Here is a 22679-nt window from a genome sequence, read left to right as displayed (position 1 = left end):
TCCTGAAAATTCAGTTTGACCCTGTTTTTCATCCTGCAAAAATTGGGACATTAGCCCTTCATGTTGCTTTTTGGCCTGAATTTTGTCTGCATGGGTAGCACAGTAGTTATAATTAGTCTTCCCCACACCAGGTGGAAAAAGCCACAGTTCAAATTGCATTAATGATGCAAGGAACTTTTATGGGCTTTTATCACTCCTTAGCTGAGTTATTATTAGCTATATGGTGCAAGTAAGCATGAGGCTTATGTTGCACCAGCCAAAAAAAAAAAAAAAAAAAAAAAACTTCTGAATTACCCTGAGAGAGAGAAAAAGAGTCAGAAATAGAAGGGAATCACCAAGAAGGAGAAGAATGATGATATACAGCTCAGGATGCTGGGTGTGCCAAGCCCATACTCACCAGATGTTGAGCCCCTGGAGTTAGTTAGTCTGTATCAGGTGTGGACAGCAAAGTTAACTCCCTCTAAACTTTGGTTCTTCATCCAGCAAAACAGGCAAATCAACCATAGAACACATGTAATTTATGAGCATTATGCATGGGCTTATAAATTTGGACTTAGGTGGCCCTGATAATACAGTTTCTGGTGTTCTGAGTTCTGATATTCAAATTACAAATATTAGCAAGAAAATTTAAGAAAGAAATACTAGAACAGGTTACCAAAATATATCTATCTAAAATAAATGTTCAAGTTAACGTATTCTTTATGCAATTACTCATGCTTGTTTAATATGTTTTTAATTTTTATGTACAACTTGAGATACAGTAACCAGTTACTGGAGGTGTCTCCTAAAAACTACATAAAGTTATATTGAACTTCTACTTACTTGAACAGATGAACTTTCTTTTTTCAGTGCACTTGGTTGCCTTCAGCTTCACTTCCTTGGTTTTTAGATCTGGAAATGCCACTGCACACTGTCCAGCATCATCATCATTTGGTGCCTTACCTCCAATCCAAACATCAGATGGTACCTCTCGTTCATTTGCAAATTTCCATGCACCATTTTCTTTCTTGGCACCTACAAACAATCCACCACTGTACTTAACTGCAAATACAGCTTTGAATACATCATTCAATTCTTCATCTTTATACACTCCTGCAAGGACTGCTGATACTTTTAACTTTTCACATATTTCGTTTGCTTTCTTATAATTGACCCTGCCTTCATTTGTTATAGCCTTCAGACATAAACTGTCAAACTTAAGAAAGTTTTCATTTTCTGGACAGTCATCTGAAATAAATGGAAAATTATTAGAATAGTGCAGTGGTTAGTATAAACAATTGGATTTAGAAATAGATTTCAAATTACGCTCAGGGAAATATTATTATGTTATTTCTCCCCGATGGAGGTTCTATCCCATGACGGGTACTGGTACCAAGTGCATAGGGTGGTTGTTATGTCTGGTGTTACTGTTAGTTGAGGAACTCTCTGACTATCCTACAGGTGTTCAATATTGCAAAATAGGTCTCCCAGAAAACACCTTGTTGGGGAAGAGCGTCCCGCTCACAAGCGAGATGCTCTTCCATGAGACTGAATGATTAGACTTCCAATGGGGGAAGTCATTTTATCTGTGTGGTCTTGATGAAGGACATTGTAGTGTCGATCATGAAGTGCCTTCTTTGCCCATCTTTCTATCTTTGTTCTGTCTGGGCAGGTGGGATTTCCTCGTTTAGGTTCAGCCCACTGGTCTTAACTGCATAAAAGTCGTTATATGCTTGGTCAAGTTTGATGGAATGCATGGAAAAATGCTTGCTACATGGATGAGTGACAAACAAAAAACCACATTAACATTATCTTTGCGTAAGTGCAAGAGAAAGCTTGTAGCCTTTATAATGATTTAAGAGAACGTGAGAATTGGGAAGTTAAGCACTTTTTGGCAAGTTCAGGATGGTTTGCGAATTTTCATCAATGATATTGTTTTCATAATGTGAAAACTTGTGGAGAAGCTGCATCAGTCAATAAAAATGCTGCAGACGTGTTCCCTGGGAGTACTTACCCAAACAGATATTCAACCTCAACGAAACAGGTTTATATTGGAAAAAAATGCCTGATCACTTATATTTACATTGCTGAAAAGACAGCACCTGTCTTTAAGGTGGCGAAAGATCAGCTAACACTTCTGTTGGCTGTGCTAATATGGAGGGTCATAAACTGAAACCTGTGTGCATTTATCACTATCAAACCCTCGTGCCCTTAAAGGTTACGACAGATTGTACAATGCCTAGATGCGAGAGGTACTGTCATAGGCCGATATTGCATTTTTTGGTGATTTTGATCATTATGCGTTAATTCAAATTGCATGAGACATTCTGGAACGTAACCCTCATTTAAATAAAGTGTATTTGGAAAACTACAGCTTAATATTCAGATAGCCTTTGATATCCATATTTTGGCAGGGCTTCGTAACTTTCATTAGGTAGCTTAAATTTAATTCCACTAGTGGTTAAAATTTTGTCAGCAGTGTACACTGAATGGACAGAAATCATGGGATACCTACCTAGTAACGGGTAGACCTGCCCACCTTTTGCCCAGATAAGGGCATTCACACGGCCAGGCATCGAGTCCACTAGTTCATGAAAGCTTTCCACAGGTGTTTCCATCCATGCTTGCTGCACCACTGTCCATAATTTCATCACATTCTTGGGAGGAGTATCCATAGCTCGAATGGACCTTTCCACAGCATTTCAAAGATGCTCCACAGGGTTCATGTCTGGTGAATGGGAAGGCCATTCCATGGTGGTAAAATCTGCGGAATGCTCTTCGAACCATGTTCTACTCACCACAGCTCTGTGGGGGTGGGCACGTTGTCCTGCTGGATGGAAGAGTCCATTTCCCTGTGGTGCACAAATGACCATGAAGGGATGCAGATGATCTGCAAGGATGGATATGTAACCTGGACCATTCAGAGATGCGCCTAGATATACCAGTGGTCCCAACGTGTGCCAATTGAACATGCTGCAGACCATTACTGACTGTCCACCTGCCTGAACATTTCCTTGTTGACGTGACAGGTGCATAGCTTCGTGCGGTTTCTGCCAGATGCGCACCGTCCTGTCTGCTCAAAATAGCTGGAAATGGGACTCATCTGACCAGGAGACCTGTCTCCAATCATCCAAGGCCCAGTGCTGATATTCTTTCATCCAGTTGAGGCGTAGAGGCCTGTGTCATGGTGTCAGCAATGGATTTCTTATGGGTTGACGGCTCCCATAGCCTATTGCGGCTAATGATTGCCTGATGGTCTTGGTGGAAACCTTTCTGGCACCTCTCTCATTGAAGCCAGCGGTGATTTGTGTCACTGTCACTCTCCAGTTGGCTGAAACAATGCGAGACATGTTGATGGCCATGTTCATCCACCACCCTTCTCTGCCCACAGCTGTCCACGATGAGATGTTATTCTGGAAATGTCATATTCCCGATACACTCTTGATACTGTAAAATGGAAATAGTGCAATGTCTACCACCTCCGCGATAGTGACCCATTCGCTGGGCACCGATTATCATCCCTCTTTCAAAGTCAGTTAACTCACGACGTTTATCCGTACTGATATCGAATTACCATCTATATGAATGCAGTGATGCTGTGTGCCTATATACCTGCCACACAGTGGGTTCACTCGCGAGAGGTGACATCATCAAGTTTCCCAGGAACCAGGTATCCCATAAATTTTGTCCTTTCAGTGTACTTTTATTATTATTATTATTATTAGCCATATGGTGCAAGGAAGACTGAGGCTTATGCTGCACCAGCCAAAAAAAAAAAAAAAAAATTTGAATTACCCATAGAGAGATAGAGAGAGGAGGGGAATCGCCAAGAAAAAGAAGAATGATGATATTCAGCTCAGGACTCTGGGTGTGCCAAGCCCAAACTCACCAGATGTGAGCCCTTGGGGTTATACTTTCTGTAATGCTCTGTTAATTTAAATTCCGTAGTATGTTGTAAGTTTAAATTTGTAAAGTATTTGTAAAGCTACAGCTATATATTCAGATATCCTTTGTTAATGATAATTTGTCGGTAATTTCGTAACTTTCGTTCAGTGGCTTCAATTTAACTTCTTTAGTGATTTAAATTTTGTCAACAGTTTAATTTCAGCGATATTTTGCTAACATACATTCTGTAATATATTGTTAATTTTAATTTCGTAATCTTTGTAAAGTTCAAATTTATTTAAATTATGGTTGCTACAAAATCCACTTACAACACAAAGTACAGGGACATCGGGACTCAAACAGAAATGCCGCAGTCATTTCCGATGTGAGTGGCGACTTCATTGTTTATATAGTATGGGGCCTATACTTTGAGGCTAGTCTTGTAGACAGACCTAGCTCATCTGCAATTCTTTTCTTTGCAACAGATGGAAGGAGTGTACCAATCTCAAATTACAACATAGTGCTTTACAAGGAGAATTTGAGTCACTGAAGAAGCAAGCAAGGGCTTTTCCTAGAAACCAATGTAACTGGGAGCTCGTCGTGGACTCAAGTATCCTAACCGGCTAAGTGACGCACCCCGGATTCAGGTCCCAGAAAAGAATAGTCAAGTACGGACTGCTCTAGTCGAAGGTGATCTAGTTTTATTGGAAGATTCTATTGTCAGAGAAACGGGTAACATTTTTTGTAATGAAGATAGGTGGTCCAGAATCAAAGTGTGTTTGCTAGGAGCAACAATTAATGATGTTACCAATAAATGTTAGATTTTAAGGGAGGTAAAGAGAGAATTATTGTTCATATGGGAAGTAATGATATTAAACATAAACGACCTGACCATCTGTTGAAGAAATATAGGACTATGCTGAAAAAATGCAGCGAGTTAGATCAGAATGTGTATATGTCTGCAATTCATTCTGTCAGGACACGATAGGAGGAACTATATGCTGAAAGTTTTGTGGATTAAACCGGGAACCTGCAAGGCTCTAGGGAGGAAATTTTTTATCAGCATGATCTACATTTGTAGGTAGAAGGAATCTATTTTGTAGAGATGATATTTATTTGAACAAAGGTGGTGCAAGGATTTTTGTCAGTATCACTGAGGATACTCTAAGGGTTCAAGGAAACTGCTAGTTAGGAGGAAGAAGGGTAATTTAGATCCGCATTTATCTGATGATATGGGTCAAAGTAATGCTTGCACTCTCTTCATGAATTCTTGTTTGTTGCAACAACAGTGGATATTAATAAGATGTTCTTAGGGTAGCATTGTTTAAAATGAAGGGGAAGATAAAGCTTGTGATACAAACCTAAATAATTTCAATGGGTGTGTCAGGGTAATAAACTGTAGAAGATTACTTAGTCTCAACTGTGTCTACGGTAATGTAAGGAGTGTTGTGGTGCCACAGAAATTGGTGATGGCGAGTTCTACTACAGTATGTATAATGTATTTAGGGAAGGTAGAAGGGGTGCAGGTGTCATGCTTCTTATCCAAAGCAGTCTGAGAGTAAACAAAGCTTTTACTGTCTGAAGTTACGTCATCTGTGTGGTGTGAGTTTGTTGGAAGCAGAGGAACAATGAGAGTGTGAGTAATCTACAGACCAGAAGATTGTGAAAAATATAACGAAAGTTTTTACATGTAGATAGAATGGGCAAGCAAGCGTGAAAGTCTTATTATTGGTGGATTTAATCTAGCACAGATTGATTGGAATAAGTGGGAAGGAAACTCACCATGGGAAAAATTTTTAAAATAAATTAGATGATTATTATTTGTATCAGCATGTTAGTGAAAGGACTAGGGGTAAGAAGATTCTTGACCTCATCATTACTAATAATCGGATGAGACATCACAGAGCTTAAAGTACAGGAACCATTGTCAGGAAATGATCATGCAATCGTCATTTGAAAGATGTTGCAGTAGTTAAAGGTAAAGGCACGAGTTATAACTTCAGAAGAGAGGAATTTGACAGTTTAAGGGGCTGTATGTATTTAAGGGGCATCTGTGAATTGGGCGTATTAACAATGGCCACATTGGGGGGATTCACACACTAAAAGGTTAAAAGTAGCTGCAGGCAGAGGTGAAGGTGATTCTTGCACTACTTCTATTAGAATAAGCAGCAGCCTGGAGCGAGGGGTGCTAGGGGTTTTAGGGACTGATGGCAGTCATCGTGAAGAAGGTGGATATATGGGATGTGTTTAGGGTAACTAAGAAAAAGAATAGGTGCATGTATACTTGCATGTATACCAATGCTAGAAGTATAGTAAATAAATTTGATGAATTTGAAGTGTTGGTCAAGACATCAAAGGCGGATATTGTTGGGATATCAGAGACGTGGTGTCACACAGATATTAGTAATGCAGAATTGGAATTTAGGGAGTACAATGTGTACAGAAAGAACTGACAGGATAGAAAGGGATCATCAGGGTTAATTAAGAAAAACAAAAAATGAAAAGAAGTGCATCCAGTTCATATAGATGAACAGTGCACTATTGAGTCAGTTTGGTGTGACATAAGCGTTGCGAAAGCAAAAATAAGAGTATGGGTGTACGCCTAATGACTCGAATGAGTGCAATGAACAATTGTACAGAGAAATAGAGTTGGCTAGTAAATCAGAATGTTTTATAATGGGGGATTTTAACTTCCTAGATATTGACTGGAACTTGTGGGTTGGTCACTCGCACATTAGTAAGACTTTTGTGGATTTATTGGATGATTGTTTTCTGCAGCAGCATGTTCGAGAGGCAACCAGCAGAGAGAGAGCAATACTCTTGATCTGGTTATCAACAGTGATCATTCGTGTATTAAGAATTTGCAGATAAAGAGCCACTAGGTTGCAGTGATCACAGTGTACTGATGTGGGATTTACTTAAAAATATAATTACCATCAGGGATAAAGGAAAGGATTTTTGCTTCCGTAAAGGTAACTACAGTGGTCTCAGACAGTCTTTAAATTCCGTACAGTGAGATCAACTGATGATGTTACCAACAGCAAATTGTAAGTGGGAAGCATTCAAGGAATTAATCGTGGAAGCTACTAAAAGTTTCATACCTATTAAGAAATATTGTTCAAGGTTTAGGCCTAAATGGTTGTCAAATGAACTAATGAGACTCGTTCGTGGCAGAGAAGAAAAATGCATGGGATGCATATAAATTATCAGGCGACACAGAAGCCTATGGCAGATATAAGCTAGTCTGTAATCAAGTCATAAAGGAGGTTAGGCATGCGAAGGCAGATTACGATAAATCTTTGGCAACGGATGGTAAGAAAAACAGCAAGGATTTCTTTATTTATATAAACTCTAAAAGGAAGGGGATGAACCTGATTGGTCCACTTGATATCGATTGTTCGACTGTTGTTGATCCTGCTCAGATAGCAAACAAACTGAATGAGTATTTTGCATCTGCATTCACACATTAGGAGTTATTAAGGAAGGAAAATGCCACAAGGTTATCAAATTGTAGCAGGGTGCTTAATGATTTTGTAATAACTGAGAGCAAAGTGGAGTAGAATTTGTTGAAGTTAAACATAAGAAAGGCACCTGGGGTGAATGGAATCTATCCAGTTATATTAAAGGAGGCGGCAAAGGAACTAAGCAAACCCTTAGTCATAATTATGAGAGCATCTTTGGACTAAGGGAAGGTCTCCACGGACTGGAGATGTGCAAATGTATCCTCAATTCACAAAGGGGGGTCGAAGGGTGACACGAGTAATTACAGACCAGTTAGTTTAACTTCTGTTCCGGGTAAAATAATGGAGTCACTGGTTAAAGATGCATTGCAGGATCATCTAGACAAGACTGCAGCAATAATTCAGACACAGCATGGGTTTGTTAAGGGAAAGTCCTGTCTAACAAATTTGATTGGATATTACGATGTGGTTACAAAGGAACTGGATGCAAAAAATAATTTTGATATCATATACTTGAATTTCAGGAAAGCTTTTGACACTGTTGCGCATGGAAGACTACTGCACAAATTGTAGCAGAATGGTATTAAGGGTAAGTTGCTATAATGGATAAAAGGATGGTTGAGTGGGAGAAGACAGAGAGTGGTAATCAGTGGGTGCTGCTCTTAGTGGACTAATGTGGATTCCCACAGGATTCGGTGTTGGATCCACTGTTGTTTTGTATATTTATCAATGATATTGATGAAGGTATATCAGGCTTAGTGTCGAAGTTTGCAGATTGTAGAAAATGAAAAAGACCTGGGAGTAATCGTGCAGTCAGATATGAAGTTTTCTGAGCAATGCAGACAGGCTGCCAGGGCAGGTCATGGGGTTTTGTCAATGATATTTAGGAATTTTACTAGCAGGGAAAAGGAGGTGATTGTCCCACTGTATAAGGCTATGGTCAGGCCATGCTTTGAGTACTGCATACAGGTCTGGAGGCCTCATTTTAGGAGGGATGTAGATTTGCTTGAGCGTGTACAGAGGAGGGCAACAAGATTGGTGAGGGGAATGAAGGGATCCTCTTAACAAGAGAGGCTTAAGTTCTGCAAATTGCAGCGGCTGGAGACTAGACACCTGCGAGGTGATCTGATTGAGTTGTATAAGGCCTTGAATGGGTTGAGCATGCTGAATTCTGATGGGATTCTTTCTCTTGCTCAGATTACGAACCTAAGGGGGCATAAATTCAAATTGAGGAAAGACAGATGTAGAATATGTGCGGAAATTTCCAGGAAAATAATATAAATTATATTGGAGGTTTCCGCGGACATCAAAAATGTATAAGATGTACGCAAGAAACCTTAAATGAGGGAATAGCTAAAATAGAAAAATAACATTAAAGTTAGACACACATTTGCCTCTTACGTCTTCGGAAGTTCTGATGCTGAAACTTTTGATTTTTGCATGTAGTAGTAGTAGTAGTAGCAGGGCGGCTTGTCCATAGGTACTGCGGCACTGCAGTACCCCTAGATATTTTAATCTAGATTTACAGTGAACGGAGTTATATGAAATTTTGTGAAGAACAATACAACGCAATATACTATATACATTTTTATTAACAGGACTCGCATATAGTAAGCGCAGCCTCTATTTCCAGTAATCATTTCAATAATAAACGAATAAAAACACGAAATCGTTTCCAACTTTGAAGTTTACCTAACCGTAGGCAGTTCGCCAGGCAGTGACACATTTTGCATTCCAGTGAATATCTGGTAGTTGGTAGCCATTGGCAACCAGCATATTGACAACTTGCCAATATACATTTTTTATAGGCGAAACGAATCAAAGTCACTGTGAAGTCCGCAGTGCAGATTTCATCGTTGACCATGATGGGTGTGTAGCCACAATGTTGGTGTCTTTTTGTTATTCGCCCGAATTCCCATTAAGTAACTAAATAATATCAGTTTTAAGTCAATACTCAACATTCAACAGAGTAATTATGTGATTACAGCTGAATTGCGAATTGAGCTTAAACTTGGTAAGTTGAAGTTATATTATGAGGTGATGTGTAAGTAAAGCATTATTTCTACGACACACGATTTTGTGAAATTTAATTCGATCATGTCCTCTATGCTTCCCCATGAAGTAAATCGCGTGACAGTGAATAAACTTCAGCAATTTAGTTTTTCACAATAATCTCTCCAAGAAAAAAATGCGATTCAAAAAGAAGGCCGCCCCACACCAAAGATTCAAATTTCTCAGCGGCGAATAAGTAATAATAAGAAATATATTCGCAGTTTTAAAACTGAATGGTACCAAAGGAAAAGTTGGCTTTGTGGTTGTAAAGTTAAAAATGCATTGTTTTGTTTTCCATGTTTACTGTTTGGTGGTGACTTAAAGTGGACAAAAAGTTGCTTTACAAACATAAACAGAATGAAAGAAAAAACTCTAAATCATGAGAGTTCGAAGAAATATATTGATAATGTGATTTCACTATAGCTTTTAGGAAGCGTAAATATTAAAGAACAGGTTAGTGAGGCCTGCAGACTTTCGATCTGCAAACATAAACTTGGTAACAGAAAAGTTACCAAGAATCGTGAGGTATTATCTGAAATAATAGACTGCATTAAATTTTGTGAACAGTTTGAAATTCCTTTACGGCGCCTTAGAAAGTAATGCAGCATTTAAAGGCATTTCAAAAACTATTCAGAATGATATTCCTGACTATTTACTGCAAATATGGAGGGATGAAATAAAAAGAGAAATTAAAGAAGCTTCATTCATAGCTGTCATGGCTGATGACACAACAGATGTTTCAGAACATATACAAATGGTAAATGTTCTGAGATATTTTTGAGGCTTTGTTGAGGTTTTTTCACTCCGGAAAACCAAACGGCAGACGGAATATCGAACTGCATTCTAGATCAGTTAGACGTAATCCTCGAAGGAAATACTCCAAAACTGGTTCCTCAGACATTTGTTGGCGCAAGTGTGATGAAACGCAAGAAAGGGGGAGTTCAGGCTAAAATAAAAGTGTACAAAATACACATTTTATTCACTGTTATACACACCAACTGAATCTGGTTATGAGAAATGCAGCAAGTAGTACCCGAGATTCAAGAATATTCTTTTTGAACCTCATGTCTATACCAACATTTTTCTCGAGATCACCACAGCGTTTCTCTGTTCTCAGAAAGCATATGGACAGCCGTGTTGTCCGACCTTCCCCGACAAGATGGAACTTCAATATACGCACCGCGAACAGGGTTTATGAAAAATTTGAATCGTTAAAAAAGTGCATGGAAGCGACAGCAAACGCAGGTAAGATGATTTCAAAAGCAACTGGAATTTTGCACATCTTGAGTAATGAAAAATTCGAGTTCTGGTTAGAACTTTTCCATCAGATAATGCCTCACGTGGAAGTTATTTATAATCAAATGCAATCTCGAGAAATTAAGGCAGTTAAAATACATGAATATATAGGAAACTTTAAGAATGCCATTCTAAAAATCAGGAATTCAATGTACAGTGAAAATCCTTCAAAAACACTCATGATTGAAGCGAAGGAAGTATTCGACTATATAAAAGTGTTGACATAGGTGAGAGATATTCTTTTACAAAGCAATTAATTGCTGCTAAAATGTTTAACAAGGAGAACTTTGTCATTTTTCGTACGAAAATGCCCATAGAAGAGGTACGGGAGACTACTGAGACATATCCCATGATTGAAAGAGAAAAGCTTCTTACAGAATTACAACTTTTCTATGGCAGACATGATCTACACAATTATTGCAAATTAACTGACTTTCTGAAATTTATCTCAGAAAATAATCTGGCTGAAGTTCTTCGTGAACTTACAAAACTCATAAAAGTTCTTTCGATCACTCCGATGACTACTTTAGAGACCGAACGCTGCCATTCCACATTAAAAAGTATAAAAACATTTTTAAGGAACCCTATGAATCAGGAAAGGCTAAATGCTCAAGCAATGCTTTCAATAGAGAAAATCTTGGTCAACAATGCACCAAACATGAATGAAAAAGTTATTAATCTATTTTCAACAAATAAAAACCGAAGAATGGATTTTGTTTTTAAATAAAAGTTCAAATCTGTTAATGGTAAATGTCTAGTTAATGGTTTATAGTATTTTTAACTTACTTATTATTATTACTGATTATTACTGTGTATGTCTACATGTCTTATAACCAAGGCAATTTAATGTAACTCTTAAGACGCATAACCCCCAAACATCAGAATCACGAGCCACAACTGAGTAGTAGCAGTAGAGGCATGTGATGCAGGAAAGCAAGTAGCATCAGCCAAAAAAAAAAAAAAAAAAAGAAAAAGAAAATAAATGAAATAATAATAAATAAATAAATAACCCATTTTACACATCCATTCCCTCCAAATGCCTGTCCAGTTCCTCCTTAAATTTATTCAACCTATCAACTTCCACAACGACAGATGGAAGTTTGTTCCAGCAATTAACCACCCGCTGGCTAAAGGCAAATTTCCGCACATCTAATCTACATCTGTCTTTTCTTAATTTGAATTTATGCCCCCTTAGGTTCGTAATCTGAGCAAGAGGATGAATCCCATCAGAATTGAGCCAGCTCAACCCATTCAAGGCCTTATACGCCTCAATTAGATTACCTCGCAAGTGCCTAGTCTCTAGACGCTGCAATTTGAAGAATTCAAGCCTTTCTTGGTAAGATGACCCCTTCATTCTCCTCACCAATCTTGTTGCCCTTCTCTGTAAGTGTTCTAGCAACTCTACCTCCTTCCTAAAATGAGGCCTTCAGACCTGTATACAGTACTCAAGGTGTGGTCTGACCATTGCCTTATACAATGAATTTCAGAGAAGGAAGTTTAAAGATGATGAGGAAGTTGAAAATTGAAGTGCATAATTTCCTACACTCTATCAAACATTTTCTTTCCTTTTGGAATCAACACGCTTGTCAGTCACTGTGACTGACAAGCGTTTAAGATGGTTACAAAAACAATGTACCCACGTGTTTGAATAAGTAATTTTAATACTAAAATTCACCTTATTTTTTTTATTTTCTATAGTATTCAAAAATTGAAAACAACAAAAAAAAAAAAAAAAGAAAGAAAGAAAAGATTTTAGACTTACCCCCATCATGTTGACATAAGACATAATTCCGTTCGTCACAGTCTTCCTGAAAAGCTTGAAAGTCAGAGTTTTTTGCTAGTTTTACACAATGTTTTTTTCCCTTTTCAGACCGATCATTCCAGATAGTAATTTCATTTTCTTTAATTTCTTTGTTTCTGATGTACCATTCATTCTTAGTGGAATTCCAATATAATGCTATCCAATAATCATGTCCTTTATTTTCCTTCTCATTGTCTGCTTCTTTTCTGTCGAACAGAGATCTTTTTCTTTTTTTCCTTTTACGTTTTTCGTTTTTTTCTTCTCCATCATTTTTATCATTATCCTGCACGTCTTCCTTCTCTTCAGTGTCTTCATCCATTTCCTCCCAAAATCCTTTAAGTCCCTTCCACTTTTCACCTGTAAGCTTTTTATACACAGATTTCCTTAAATCGTTGTCGCTTAGTGAAATTAATTGTCGTTTATGTTCTTTGCATTTATTTTCTGCATCTTGGAAATTTTTATCTTTATATTTGATTATAAACTCGTTATCTTTCCAGCCTGAAATAACTAAAATAACAAAGTAAATATGTTTAGTTGACCAGTGAAATGGTAAAAGATCGCATTTTATTACTTAAAACAAATATTACTAATCAAACTGTTATAATTATTTTAGCAGAAACAGATATGATAAAAGGAATCGGGAGAAGCAATTTCCAACTTTGCAACCTTTCATGAAACACAGTTAATGAAAATGAAGAACATATTTAAATATATTTCACTGTTTATTTATTTTTTGTTTAATCATACGTTAGAGGCCGTTCTACAATTGCAATCTACCAAGGAAGGAAAAAATAAGAAGCAGACCAAAATGCAACACTATATAAGCATTTTAAATACAAAATACCAAAAAAAAAAAAATAAAATAAATAATAATAAATAAATAAAAGTAATAAAATTAACAGCGATTAATTACAAATAAAACACAAAATCAATAAAATTAGAAACGAAGAGGCTACTAGTCAAACATATTTGCAAAGACTAAAACACTGAATAAACACAATAATACAAATATAAAGTATTCTTATACACTGGTGTTCAAAGAAAGTGCATCACCTAGGAATTTCACATTTCTAACCCTTTTTCGCGATGCTATGTTACATTAATGACTAGTATCAGAAAGAGAAATATATAAAAAAATTATATTTATTAATAGTTAAAGCAAAGTTAAATAATATTTGACAGGTGCTCACAAAATGTTCCAAAATGAGCATTTGTAACCTTTATACGACAATTATGGCTGAAATGTTATCAGAAGCCCTCAATTTGCTTCAGTTTATCATTTTAAATGGAAAACAAAATGAAAAGTTCACCAGGTGCAAACTAATATTTAGTTGAACCGCCTCTAGCCCTGATGACAGCAGCACATCGTCGAGGCATTGACAAGATCAATTTCTGAAGATAATCAACTGATAGTTCGTGGTTCCAAACACGAATTATGGCTTCCTGAAGTTCACGCAGGGTTTTTGGTTTCTTTCTAGCAACTGCAGATTCCATACGATGCCAACAGTTCTCTATAGGATTCAGGTCCGGCTGGGCTGTTTCCTGGCCATCTAAGAGTTGTAATGGACAGTTCTTCCAATCATTTTTTTCACCCGTAACAAATGAAAGCGCATTACTGTCGAACCTTGCAGCAACGAAGCTAAAGTAACTACAGAAGTGCCTACTTACACCTTTCACCCGACGACAAGGAGCAGAGTCGTCCTGAAAGATGCAGTTTCTTGACAGGTTGAAATGGTGTCTAAGTTCATCAATTTGCCTTCCAATATAGCCAGGTATCCATTGGCATTTACGGAACCTTTTATAAACTGCAGGTGATACGAAATGCACCCCCATATCATTTGGCTGGTAGGGAATTTCACTGTAGACACAATACTGTCCGGATGGTATTCTTCACCAACTCGGCGAATCGTTTGTCTCCCATCAGAGCCATGCAGGTCGAATTTTTCCTCATCCGAGAAAATAACTGACTTCCACTGTTCGAGGGTCCATTTGAAATGTTCCTTACACCAAATTAAGCGAGCCCTTTTCATTTTTTTTTTTGTGAGGAGGGGGCTTCTTTTTAGGGCGACGGGCTACAAGTCCATTTTTGAAGAGGCAACTTCTGACTGTTACTGCACTTGCTACCACTCCTGTATGTTCTTCCCATTCTCTTTTCAGCTCAGACGAAGAAGCTTTGTGTTTTTAAGGTATAAGCGCTTCAAAACGCAGTCCTGGTTTGGTGTAGAGACTCGTTTGCGTCCAGTTCCTTTTTTCCTATCAGCAGAACCAGCATTCTTGAGTTTGAAAATAAATCTACCCACTGTCGACTGATTACAAGACACTTTATAAACAATATGACGGTGTCCCACAGGGGTTCTTCTGCTCATCATTCTTCCAATGGAGATTAAGACGTTCGACTCTTATTATTACTCAAGATGCATTGTGTATCACAAGATTTCCGGGCAAGTTTAATCATTAAAATTGATGTTCCAGAAGACGCCTATGAATTTATGTGATCGGCTAGTGGTTTATATACTAGGACAACAATCTCGTGCCCTCAAGACCTATATTTCAACATGGAGAATAGACTCTCGACATCGAATTGGCGTTGTGTTATTCATTCTGAAATCCTCCTATAAGTTAGACCTTAGAATGTTGCAAAAGTATGGTTCCTTCACTATAAATCTTGTGCTAAGGCTAACGTGTGGCAAGAGAAAAGGGCCAGAGGCATAAGTGCACAAACAAAACAATGTTTAATGGTAAACCAACAATACAACAAAAACGACATACACTTGAGTTAACAGGAGCAGTTTGTCTTGTACATTCAATAGTGTATAACATTAAGGGTACATGTATCCAACAGGTTTGTGATCTTCATGACTCAGGTTATATGTACTCAATGATCCAATTCACATACTTTAAGAGTACAAGTGTGTAGGTGTTACATGTGTGGTAATGCTTCTATGGATTACAGTTTTCTCATTACGTTAGCCTCTAATTAGTTAGTGGTGAGGCAAGTAACATTACATCAAATAATGTTTTACTGAGGAGGAATGCTTATGTACTAGACTTCTAGTACATAAGCAAATATTATGTACTAGACTTCTATGTACTAGAATTATGTACTAGACTTCTAGTACATAAGCAAACTGGTAGGTTCTACTAAACAAGTAGAACCTACCAGTAAAGAATTGTTTGATCTACCTCCACTGGTTGTACCTCTCGGGTTCTATTCAGGTACACAGGGAAAAGCGGCAGGAACGATGGGAAGAACAAGATGCAGATGATTCTGCACAAGGACGAGGAACCAGGAAGAAGAAGAAGAATGAAGAACGCCGTCCTTTGTCCCTCACCTGAATATACAGGTCCCCCTTTTCTACAAAACCATGTTCTTATTGGCTAGGGAGCTCATTAGTTGGGGGACAAATTTCCAGGGATTTTCTGGGGACAAGAAACATCCAAAATGAAACTCATCGATGAGAAATACGAATCTCACAACAGGCCTCTGACTAGAGCAGCAAAGCAACGGGCACAAAGTGGCAGGGGTGCTCTGACTTGGAGAGAACTGGGGGGGGGGGAATACTCCAACGCATCACAGCCGAAAAAAATGTGCAACTCGTGAAATGTTTGACGAACCCTCTGAACAGAACATGATCTAGCTAAGGAGGATGTCTTTGTGTGTGTGTGCCAGGTGCAGAGAGTATCTAGAAATTAGGCGTCAATTCAGCATTCTAATGGGCGTGTATGAGAGCTTAAGGTGTAGGGGTAGATGCCCTCGAAGAAATTAACATACAGGGTATCTCAAAAATATTGGTACAAAGGTTAAGGGGGGGGTAGATAACATCTAAAGGAATGTGAATCGCATAGGAACCCATAACCGAAACTTCACAGGAAAGTAGTAGCAGAGGCACAAGAAGCAGAAATGACACAAGACAGTAATTAGTGGCAAACATTTATTTGACATAATATTAACAATGGAGTACGAGATGGATGCATGTCATGATGTTACAACAGATGTTCGAAGGTTCCACCATGAGACGCGATGCATGCTTGACACCGACGCAGCATGGATTAGTGGACACAGTCGAACACACCTGGAGTTTCTTTGACAGTAGCAGCAGCACAGACGAGTCTCGCCACGAGATCCATTTCCGTCTCCATTTCCTATGAGCATAATTATAGTTGTGTCAGACACATAATGCTTGGACAAGGCGTGGCTAACTATTACTGTAAGGGTGTTTGTATATGGAACAATATGGTGTAAGTAGCTGATGTGCCTAAATCCTAGAACAACACCATTGGAAGATTGTAGCGCAAATTGAAAATTTCGTCCTCTTCACAGGGCCAGTTTGTGACCATTTAGATTGCACTGTCGTGCCACTAAAATGAAATTACTTGCTCGGAGAGCCACATTGAAGTTACTGTCATCACTCAGCAACGGATGCATTCAAACTTCACCACCTCCTACAAATAGACGAGTCAACATCAGTGTTCTGTACTGCCAGGTGTCGCTACCGGTCGTCAGGGGGTGCCCGCAGGGCTACATCCCGTGACCCCTTCTGTGGAACCTGGTCCTTGATGAATTCTTAAATCTTGACCTGAACACAGTAAAAACGAGCCTACGCCAATGACTTGATAATAATGCTTGAGGCAGACAACAGAGCCCTAATGGAAGCGACGGCAAATCAAGCCATTTTATCACTGCTGCACTGGACCCAAGAGAACCATCTCAGAATCTCGCCGGAAAAAACGAGTTCAATCCTCTTGAGGGGGTCTTTGAATATTAGGACGCCCCCACAGTTAAAAATCCATGGAGCAACTATAAAGCTAAAAACACCTTCAGAACTAAAATACCTCGGGATAGTCCTGGGTAGGAACATGTCCTTCACCCCCACATCTCAACTATCCTACAAACTAAAATCATGAATTACTCCGCTATGATCTCTAGAGTTACCAGAAGGGACTGGGGCTTGAAGAAGAGGACACTCTCCCTTTTCTACAAGGCTGTTTTCATCCGGGCTCTATCATATGCCGCAGGCACGTGGTACAAAAAAGCAATCACTGCAGTGAACAGGAAAAAACTAGAAACCATACAGCGTTCTATTCTCCTGACCAACTCTAGAGCGTGTTGTACAGTCAGCATCCACACGCTCAGGTCCTTGTGGATCCCTTCCTCTGGACCTGAAAATTGTGTGCTGTGTGCTGCTTCACTAATTATTCAAAGGGAGAGCGGCAACCTGCATTAGTTTCACCTCCGATCCAGCAAACAATGCAAGCACTGAGAAGAGCGCCTAACAAAACACCTGCAGACTCCGCAGGCCAGTTGGTCCGAGTCCACTAAAAGAGTCATAACACGAAAACAAGCCAACCTGCGTGCTTTGCTCCAGGCTTCCATACCACCTTTCTCCTTACGGGATATGGTTCCTTCAGGAGGAAACTTTACCAGTTTGGTCTCACAGAATCACCGCACTGCGGAGAAGAAGAAACCTGGGACCACCTCATACACGAATATCCTATCTACGAGGACCTGCGCGCATCCTCATGACAAGGATGCACTTCGCACTCAGGAACCAAGAACAGCTCGTGTTGCAGAACGAGAAACAGTACCGTGCCTTCACACTCTTTGCACAGGAGCTCTTTTCAAGACAAAAAGCTCTCCCAAGAACCATAGAAACATGGACTGACATCTTGTCGAGCTACAGGCATGGCTTCTCATCAAGTCTACAAGACTACATTGGTCAACCCAAATTCTCCAAACTCAGCGACTTTCAAAAAAGGAAAAGGAAGGAAATAAAAAGAAGAGGAAGAAAAAGAAATGAAAATATTCTGACAGCCAAATCTGTACGGGACTGTGTCCCACGCTTGACACATTCTGGAAGAGCTTAGTGAGTACAGCAATGTCTTCCCTGCTCTGGCACCTTGTCTGGCCACTTTCTTTCGCTTCCCCGGAGGGGTGGGGGAGGGGACACTTTTCTGTCTTCTCTCCTCCTCGCCTTCCTTTTTCTTCTCCTAGTGGGGCATGGGCCTGTCCCACTGCCTCCTTGGGGGTGCCTTCTCTATCGCCCCCATATTTCTATCTTTCAGGCTTCCCCTGCTCTATCTAAACCATCAGTGGACGCCTCACACGTCAAAATTTCAAACACGAACCGCTTACCTCTCGGCCAAATCAAATCCCACCCCCACTTTTTTTTCATTACGTGGCTGAGGTAGTCGGTGTCAGGTGAGGGTAGAACTGTTTTTTCTGCTGAAAACTCGGGTTTTTCGTCAAGAAAACAAAATCGACCACAGAACACACGCAATGGCTACTCGCGGGCTTTGTTCGATGCGGGTTGTGTTAATTAGTGCTCTTCAAAGTGTGTTTTTTAAAGTGGTGCCAATTTATCATTTTGGATTAAATTCAAGTCGAAGTGGATCTATTTGGTTCGGTGAGTCGACTGATGTTTATTTTATGCCTAACTTCTAAGGCGTTCTCCAGTTATGAACGACTTGAAATCTTCACCCTTATCGTTCATTCACGGTTCACGGCTCGTTCATAATGGCTACGCCCTATAGGTCCGGCCGTTGTTTTTAACTATCATTCTTTGCCATAGTTTTAGACCACTTATCTTTTAGAGAGTTATGGATACCCTAATTAATTTCATATCAGCTGCTACTGATTTTAGTGAAATTGTGTTGATTGCTGTGATTTGAGGAATATATTGTTTTGGCGCGAATAATTTCGTCCTTTCTTCTTCGGCCACTTTGTTTGAAATAACAAATCACGAGACCTCCAGGGCGATCGGCTATTGGTTCTCCTGAAGCCAGGAACTTAAGTTAGAACTTCTAATTAGGAACATTTATTTATTAATTATGATGTCAGTAGTAATTAATACTGATTGTCTATTTAGTTAATTAATGTGGTTATTCATTTTGGAACATACTATTTACATAGCTTTTGAAGGGGACTCTCTTTTATTGTGCATTGATACATCTGAATACTGCTCCTCGGGTGACGTCAGCAATCCTCTGTCGCCCAAGAATACAATATGCAAATTTTTTCCCATCTCTTTCAGCGCCCCCTACCGACAAGAGTTGGAAACTCTTCTTTTCAGTTAATTATTTAAATTCTTCACTAGCCATTTCTGGATTTTTGACTAAAATTCAGTAGAACCATTCACCCCCTGAATTTAAATATTTCATCCCAGCAGAGCAAGATGGTTGAAAATAATGAAAATACTGAAAGTTCACAGGATGAGGTTAGCACGTCTGAGAGAGACGAATCGGAGACTTCTAATTCACTGCTTCTTAGAGTATCTGGCAAATCCTCCTCCAAGAGAAAGAAGTCCAAGGGAAGGTCCAGAGCTTGTCCTCTGCGCTCCTCTTGCTCTCCACTTCCTGCACAGATGAATAATATTTGTATATCACCTTACATAGACCATAATTACTCAGCTTCCACCTTGGACCAAAGAATCTCTACACCAGTAGCTGCCTCCATCCTCGAATCGATGGCAAACTCCACCTCAACCGCAGCCTTACCTACAGCTCCAAACACGCCTGTAGCTGCTGCTTCTGAGACGCAAAACTCCTCAGGTGCTCACCAAACTCCATCAGCTCTGCCACTTCAAACTGCCCCAGCAGATTTCTTGGCTACACAACTACCGTCTACTCTGGACCAAGTGGTCTCATCTGGGATCCCACCATCCAGTATGCTTACCATTCCTGCACCACCTGTTCTGGCTGGCCTCTTTAATGAGGGAGACACCACCTCCTTCCATCAGATCATCTCAGTCTTGCACAGGAACTTGGTGGCACTCCTCAACCAAGACTCCATAAGATTCACCAAAGCCACTGGAAACTATGTCCAGGAGCTTTGGACAAGCCTAGAAACAATCACAACAGCTCTTCTAATCGAGAATGAGAAGCTAAAAGCTGTCAATGAAGAAATCAAGACAAGGTCTACAATACTGGAAAAGGCCTTAGACATCTGCGCTAAGCTTCCGCAGTCTTCACCCGAGCGGGAACTGGGCCTAACCACAGAACCTGAATCAACTACGGTGCCCTCTTATGCCGGTGCTGTATTTAAGAACCTTCCAACCTCTAAACTGGGTGCCTCCATCCAAGGGCATCCACCAGAGACCAGTCAACAAAACCCCCAGCATATAAGAAAGAGAACCCTGATAAAACAGCAGAATCTGGTCGTTATCAGACCCATTAACTCCAAAGAATCACATACAAGTGAACAAATCAAGACCAAAATAATGACAGAGTTGAAAGATGATCTCAAAACTACGAAAATAAAAGCAATAAGAAAAACTAGACATACAGGCATAGTGATCGAAACGGAAACTAAAAAAGAAGCTAACAAAATTATGACCAATGCAAAAATAATGACAATGGGTCTAAAGGCAGAGCCGCCAAAAAAGTTGGGGCCCTCTATCATCATTTTTGACCTCAGTGACAACCTGACCCCGCAGCAACTCACTGAGGAACTATACTGTAGGAACTTGCAGGAGTACTTCCCAGACTTAGAGGCAGATGCCTTAATCACACCTAAATACTCAAAAAAAGTCAAAGGAGGAGGAGGCAAAAACTGGATTGTTCAAATCAACCCAATCGCCTGGAAGGTCCTTAACAATCAAGCAAGGGTCTACATAAACTGGGGCAGCCACCGCTTTCGCGAACATGTGGCTGTGCCTAAATGCTTCAAGTGTTGTAGGTTCGGCCACACCTCACACACTTGTATCCAGACAGTGCCAACGTGCGGCCATTGTGCTGAAAAAGGCCACGAATTTAGCAGCTGTCCTAACAAAACCAAAGATCCTATTTGTGTGAACTGTAAAAGTTTCAAAATCGACTCAGCACATTCCATCAGAGACAGAATATGTCCAACATATATAAAAGCCAAGGGTCAGCACCAACAACGGATCGATTATGGGGAGACATCTTAAAAAATTTAACTTCGAAGAGGTAAAAATAATGCAAATTAACGCGCAGCGGGCCCGGGCTGTGGTCGGCCAAATCAGGATTCGGGCAGAAGAGGACAACACGGATGTAATTATCCTGCAAGAGCCGTACACCCATAAGAACCAGGTCAGAGGCTATCCCTTGACCTACAAAGTCATCCAGGTGGAAGGGGAAACCCCCTGGGCAGCAATAGCTGTAAGAAACCCTGACATCACAGCCACAAAGATAACACAACTTTGCACAGCCTGGGCCGTATGTGCCCACATTATTACAGCGCTTGGAAACTTTTACGTCGTTGCCCTATACTGCCGTCCAGGAGAAGATATTATCAGGGCTATAAGATACCTTCAAAGTGTACTAAATACTCTTCCTGGAGGGAGAATTATCGTTGGGGCAGATGTAAACTGCAGGTCTCCCGCGTGGTACAGCACAACACCAGACCGTCGAGGAGCAACAAATGGCCAAAGACTGGAGAACTACCTGGGTAACTCCCCTTTCGGAATCCTCAATCAGCCAAACAACCTCCCCACTTTCAGCAGCACCCTTTGGGAAGCCACCATTGACATTTCTCTTGCTACAAGAAACACAGCCAGCTATATCTCCGACTGGAAGGTCCAAGATGATTGGACGACCTCGGACCACCGAGCCATTACATTCAGGATCACAAAAAACTGTAATAGACAACCAATTTCCAGAGTAATGCAACATAGATATGCAATAGAAAAAACAAACTGGGACACGTTCAGGGGTGCCCTGCTGGAAATGGTGGGAAAACAGCAGCAGAAACTCAGGCAAACTCAAAATCCAAACCTTCTTCAAAAAGAGATTACCACCCTATTAACACAAGTCTGCAATGCCACAATTAAAAGGAAAAAACCTTCTCCGGGAGCGGTTCCCTGGTGGAATGAGGAGCTTCGAAGGATGAGAAAGGAGGTACAAGCCAAACGAAAAGCGTTCCAAAGGGCGAGAAGATCTTGGCCTGATGTGGAGGTCGAAGAACTTAAACAAGTATATCGAACAGCAAGAAATGTGTATACGGAAAGAATAAAGAAATCAAAGCAGCAATCCTGGGAGCAACTTGTCTCTTACACGGGAAATTCTGACCCCTGGGAGGTGGTGTACAAAATCACCACAAACAAACTCCCCAGGGGGGAAGTGAACACCGCTACAGAAACCCCGCAGGGAAACCTAACCACCACCTGGAGGGACTCAGTCTCAAACATCTTAAACAACGTTTTTCCTCCAAACATTAATCCAACAACAACTGAGCAGCATGAGATCTG

General features: G+C 40.0%; 1 protein-coding gene across 1 annotated transcript in view; it reads right to left on the bottom strand.

The window, feature by feature from the left end:
* Nucleotides 1-814: 814 nt before the first annotated feature.
* LOC150082236 (uncharacterized) overlaps nt 815-22679 on the bottom strand; it is a 36980-nt gene continuing 15115 nt past the window's right edge. The window contains exons 2-3 of the mRNA XM_090380457.1: nt 12436-12915; nt 815-1227 (exon numbers count right to left, since the gene is read on the bottom strand). Coding sequence (XP_090236583.1) covers nt 815-1227; nt 12436-12915 — 893 coding nt within the window. The remainder of the gene's footprint in view (nt 1228-12435; nt 12916-22679) is intronic.

The sequence above is a fragment of the Mastigoproctus giganteus genome, chromosome 8 (genome assembly GCF_048544385.1).
Source record: "Mastigoproctus giganteus isolate SK-2022 chromosome 8, ASM4854438v1, whole genome shotgun sequence".
In the NCBI taxonomy this organism is placed as follows: domain Eukaryota; kingdom Metazoa; phylum Arthropoda; class Arachnida; order Uropygi; family Thelyphonidae; genus Mastigoproctus; species Mastigoproctus giganteus.
This window is presented reverse-complemented; position numbering and strand designations above follow the sequence as displayed.